Raw genomic sequence first — 6,000 nt, forward strand, 5'->3', positions numbered from 1 at the left:
ATGGTGTATTTTAGGAAGAAGAGAACGGAAACAAAAAAACTAATTAAATCTACTTTTGGTAGTAAACAAGCTTCGACTGAGTTTCCAAAATGCCAAATCATTTCTATTGGGTCAGATAATTGTTCTATGAGCTCGTCTGAGCATCTCATGAATGAGAGACAAGTTGATTGATTACTCATTTTCTTCTCTATATGCATTTAATACATTTAACTCTTGCATGGAATTGGAATCACCTATCGTTGAAGTTTTAATCTTCCTATTGTATTAATTGCCAGGTCTGTCCAAAATCAGCCTGGATCATTTGGTCGGATGAAGATTGAAACGTATGAACACAGTTTACGCGATCCAACTTTTCCGTGGAGACCTACTTCTGCAGTTTATATTTGTCCAGCGCTTTGCTCAATTACAAATGTGAAATTTTCTTGAGTTCCATAATAGTATGCAGCTAGAAATAAACAGGCTTGCATTGAAAACTCAAGAATGCCATCTTGCTTAGCGGCTTCTCCAGTTCATATTTGTCCAGCGCTCTGCTCAATTACATATTTGACATTTTCTTGAGTTCCATAACAGTATGTAGCTAGAAATATGCAGGCTTGCATTGAAAACTCAAGAACTCCATCTTGCTTAGCGATTCTGACTATAATTTTATTGTCAAGTTTTTTGTTTGAAATGGTGAGATAACTTATTTTTGATTGTGTGATGGAGAAAAATTCAATAGAATGGTCATATATGCGTGCGTGGTAGGATCGATCATTTAAATTTTGATTTCTCAGATCTTGAATCATTCAAATAATAACATATCAGCATTCGAAGAGATGAACAAAGTGAACATTCAAGGTGAAAGATTTCAAAAAGAACAATACAGGCCCCCATCACTTGTATGGTGCCCTTTACTTGTGTTTTTGGATAAGGATGAATGAAAATTTGCCAAGTGTTGGCCTGTAGAAATTCTGTATACCTAGCATTGCTTTTTTAGAAAGGCGTCGTTTTATTATATGTTTTAAATGCTTAAGTTGATTGAGATGGGACATATTCATTTGCCCTCGTCTGACACTTCTAAATGCAATTTGAATTCATAAATCGGTGGCAATGAGATCTGAACTCTGAACCACCATCTTTAAGCGCATCAAATTATTAAATATTTGGACTTGTATGTTGACAGTAAATTAGTCTTCAACAAAAATGTTTTGAGATTTTTGATTCTCAATTTACAAAGAGGTATTGTCTTGTACAGATTCAATTTAGGTAAAAGCTGCCTTCTTTTGATTTCTAACTGAGAAAAAATACATTAAAGATATATGCTACAAAAATACAAATTGTAACCTAATTTTAAGCACAAATTTTGATGGCACTGGTTACCAGATCACTGTACAAAATTGGTAAGTTTACAACTTTAGAGAACTTTACATTCTTGAAGTCTACACAACACTATCCAAATGCTTGGTCTTCACTCTCACTCATGCATCTCAACGTCTCTCCTTCCTAGGGTTCCTGCCGTAACGCCTCTATTAAGATAACGATCATTCGACTGACATTCTCCTTTGTACGGAGTTGATTGTGCCAACGAGAAATTGGAGAGGATTGTAGATCGAAGAGCATCGAAAGATGTATTCGATGCCTTCATATGATTATCATTCACGTCTTCACTCTGCCTCCTTCTATGGAGGCGGCTCTTCTCATCGCTTGAAACATCTTGAAAAAAGCGATCGGCGTGGTAATCTTAGTAGTTAACGGTAGCCTAAACTTTTCTTTTCTTCCCTGAATTTAGACGGTTTTGCACTTTGTGGACACTGTTTTGCAATTTCCGATTGGGTTGTGTTATTTTATATAGTAATACTGATAAATTACGGTGATTTGTCTTATTTCGATTGTAAATTGAGTGTTCGGAATTTCACGGCCTCCTCTTTCCTGTTCATTCGACCTTGCTTTTAAAGGGTTCTATTCGGACTCCTGGAGAATTTCTCTCGAGCATTGTGGGATCAAAATCAGGTTTTTTCTTCCTTTTTTTTTTTCCTCTCTGGATAGCAATCGCATTGTACACGCTTTTTATTGTAATATGTATGAATGTTGGTTTTTTCTAATTTTTGGAACAGTGTTCAAGTTTATTGAGATTTGATTTGCGTTGAGGATAGGCTTGGGATATTTATGAGAAAAATGAAACTGGTGATTTGCAAATAATTTGCAAACAACTAAATCATAGCTACAATTTGAGTTCTTGAAATAAAAGGTCTGGTATGCGGAAAATGAAAAGGTTGAAAGGGTTTAATTAGATGGAACCTTCATATCCATTACGGTCAATTATTGTGCCAAGCCGACCAAACTACATGCTACTTATGTGGTGACATGAATTGTGCTCTAATTATACCCACAAGGCTACAACTGTTAATTTGTTTGTACTGGTTTTTTTCCTACCTTGGTCCTAATCCATTTATCTAAAGGCACTTTTAAAATATTATTAACTATTTTTAAATTTTAAGCACTGAACTAACTTGTTATTATGCTAGTCACACATCATTGGATTTTAAGATTAATTTTATAAGTAAGCATTATCTCAACCAAGTGAGGCCTTCTTTGCAAACAGCTATACACTAATTTTTTATTAATCTGGATATCAACTGGATCCGATGTGTCCATATAAACAGTGATCTACAATTTGTTCTTCGATTTGTATCTACATTCTTTAAGGTGCCCCATTCTGATTTCTGCTTTTACAGACTTCTTCTGCAGTTTTCACTCTAATAGATGGAAGTTTCCATTCCTTCTGATACGTCAGCTCCTCAAAATTTAAGCAGCCTTAGTGAATTGCCAACGGATCTGCCTGATTCAGCTCATAACCACGCAGAGGACCTTTCTATTAATGATCTTCAGAATTGTTTGATTGAGACTTTAACAACTGAAGATGTTGAAATATCAACCTGTGGCTTCACTCCATCGCTTGAGAAGAATGATATCAGCAATGCTGTGAGGAAACATGAAAATGAGGACTCCAATGCGAGCGACTTGAGCAATTTATCTTCTGAGAAATGTATTAGCAAATGTGCCACATTTCCACCTTTTGGTGAGCATAAATCCTCTGCCAAAGAATTATGTAACAGGAAAGGGAAGCAGGGAAATGATATAACTGCTAAATCTGTTGATCAATCCTATTCTCGAGCCATATCATTGCCTGTAAGTTTTTCTTTTTCTTCTCAGTAGCTAGCTCTTCTGCATTCTTTCCTTGATGTACATATTTTTCTCATGTCAAATGGGTGTTTTCAAGTGAATATCATATGCGGTTTTTTTTTTTTTTTTTTTTTTTTTTAACAATCTGTTTCTACTACAGCTGTTTACTTGGTACGCATGAATTATTATGACACTATTTTCGATGCATGATGAGTTCCTGGGAAGTAGTAATGCTTTTACGCCACACATTTAATTTTTATGAGTTAAGTGTTTGATTGTGTGCAAATTTTTGTGTCTACCGTTGGATTCCATTTTCTTTGGAGTCAGGGTTTTTGTTTCCAAAGGATTTTATTGGATAAATTACATTTGAGCGCACCATTTTATAGTTGCGACTTTATCATTAATTTCTCCTTGATACTCTTTTCTTAGACTCCTTCGAAGCTTGTATCTGCCATAAAAGGTAGCCGTGAAAAGCTGGGAATGCCACCTCAGAAGCAATCAGTGACGTGGGCTCCGGATGTGTATGATCCAGCTCCAACGGCGGTGTCGCATGTATTATCGAACAAGAGTCAGAGCCATCAAAGCGATAGCAAGAAGTCTGGGAAGAACAAGCAGAAAGGTGGTGGCAAATCTTCACGAGGCAGCAAAGGCAAAGGCAAGAAACAAAATCTGAAGAAGTCAGCGGCTCAGATCCATTACACAGAAGTAGTTTTCTGAAAAAATCTGTCACAAAGTTGCACTTTCCCATCGCAGAGGCTATTTGAGAGCTTGTCAACGTGTCTAAACTGGTAAACTTTTATCCCACTGATGATGTGAATAAATAATGATGCGTTTTTGTTGATCAGTGAAACTAGTGCTAGAAACCTGGGAAGACATTATTAAGATTGTGTACCTTCGATGGAAATTCGACTGCAAGCTTTTGGTGACGTGCTTCCACGTTTATAGTGTGGTGTGAAAATAAGATTACCCCCATTTTCACTCATTTGCAGGTTTTCTTGTGACTGGTTTGCTTAATTCAATGCACAAACTCGACCCCTTGAAATCTTTGGAGGCCTTGTGTCCATTGGAGTTCAATGTACAAATAAATAACTACACAATGACAATGCCGATAAATTAAATGCAGTCAACTGCAAAGCAAAGTGACGATTGATAAAGAGTGTTCAAGATATCCCTGATACAAGAGTAGTTCCAATTATCCTAGCGAAGACCATAGTAGACTAGTAGTAATGATTCTCGACTGCTTGTGTCCAACACGGTATGCTGAAAAATTCCTCTAGCTTAAAAATGTACTGAAAATGTTCTAAAAGCATCAACCAGACCATCCAAAAGTCCTGTTAGTCACAAAGCCACTTTCGATAGGCTTTGGATCGAGTGATACCTTGTTGAGGAGGTTGTCGAGGCGGAGACTACCTAAGCCTTGCTGGATCGATAAAAATTACCCTACCATGCAGGAACTTGGAATTCATTTCTTCCCTTGCTTTATCAGCTTCTTCTCCTGTTTCATAAGTTTTGCTGCACAATAATCAAGATCAAAATGAAAAACTGGATCTTGTTGGAAATTGGACGTTAATTAAAGCGTAGGGATAGGATGAGAACTTTTCCCCATCAAGAAGCCTTCCAAATGGTGCAAATGGTTGAAAAGACTTTCATCAGTTGTATTTTTTGATATAGCTGCACAATCAAATCAAGTATAGCAGTTGGTCATTTTCAAGCTCTGCTAAAGATGTCATTTAAACAAGATGAACAGATGTCAATTTATTTTTTCAAACGAGATAAACACAAGTCGATCCCTAAAGCAAGCGTACAGCTTCCACTCACTTCCTCAGTACAGCTCAGGGAAATGTTTTACATAATGCGGGAAGTGTTGTGTCATACAAATGATCATAGGGAATGACAGAAAATACCACCCCACTTGTCTGAACTTGCTCTTCGCTCATTATGCCCGTTTGGTTTCCCATTTTCTAAAACTCATTTTCAACCATACATTTAATAGGATTTACAACTTTTATCAAAATTTACTAAATATTTGATTTTAGCTAAACCAAACAAGGGCTACATCTTTAATTTGATTTGTGTTTTGCTAAGTACATTTCCTCTCCAGGTTCTTTTTGTATTTTACTGATAAATCAATATCAGCTTTCGAATAAGTCAACCTACTGCAGCAAAAGCCTAAATATTCATGCTGCAATATTTTCAAAATACTTGTATGCGCGCAAGAAAAAGAAAAATGATGATTAATCTAGCTTAAACTTTAATATAAGCTGGGAAACAAACAGGAGGTCACACGAGCATCAGAAGCAGACAGATACTTATATCGCTTAATTTGAAGGTTTTCTTCCCGACACTAACCACGGTTTCTGTATGGCATGTGACGAACTGTAATGGTCCGACCTCTCATGTTTTTCAAGCTGACGCACTCATTATATGTATCCATACACTGAATAAATCATTCAGCAAAGTATTTTCTTGATTATTCATTAGAAATGTTGGTGCCATTTCTCACAGTACATTTGTTGAACTAATTTCAATCTATGGACCGTGGACGAGGCCAATACGATGTAATGTATGTGACTGTCAATGGCAAACAAATGGAACGCTGTATGATGCCAAACTATACTCCTATACATGCTAGGACACAACATAATGATGACAATGAGAACCATAAGGGAATCAGAAGAATCAAATCCTCCAAATATGGCATATCCAAAACTTGATCTGTTGCTTGTATCTTCAAAATATCCTTTATGGAAGCGTTGGTTAAGGTCAAGCAAAAATCCACGATATTGAGCAATATCAGTATCTTATTTTCTTTTGTGAACTTCTCACTTTTTGCTCCTA

The 6,000-nt window shown here is 36.4% G+C and overlaps 1 protein-coding gene and 1 long non-coding RNA gene across 2 annotated transcripts; one reads left to right on the forward strand and one right to left on the reverse strand.

Annotated features, from left to right (window-relative positions):
• Positions 1-1,410: 1,410 nt before the first annotated feature.
• LOC111388897 lies at positions 1,411-4,144 on the forward strand. Its single transcript, XM_023013721.1, has 3 exons — positions 1,411-1,989; positions 2,715-3,168; positions 3,592-4,144. The coding sequence occupies exons 2-3, from the start codon at positions 2,743-2,745 to the stop codon at positions 3,877-3,879; spliced, it is 714 nt and encodes a 237-aa protein (XP_022869489.1). The 5' UTR covers positions 1,411-1,989; positions 2,715-2,742; the 3' UTR covers positions 3,880-4,144.
• Positions 4,145-4,248: 104 nt separating this feature from the next.
• LOC111388899 lies at positions 4,249-5,651 on the reverse strand. Its single transcript, XR_002701650.1, has 2 exons — positions 4,759-5,651; positions 4,249-4,674 (listed from the first exon to the last, which is right to left on the reverse strand). It is a non-coding gene; the product is annotated as an uncharacterized LOC111388899 (long non-coding RNA).
• Between the last annotated feature and the right edge of the window lie 349 nt (positions 5,652-6,000).

Source organism: Olea europaea, unplaced genomic scaffold (assembly GCF_002742605.1).
Source record: "Olea europaea var. sylvestris unplaced genomic scaffold, O_europaea_v1 scaffold537, whole genome shotgun sequence".
NCBI lineage: Eukaryota > Viridiplantae > Streptophyta > Magnoliopsida > Lamiales > Oleaceae > Olea > Olea europaea.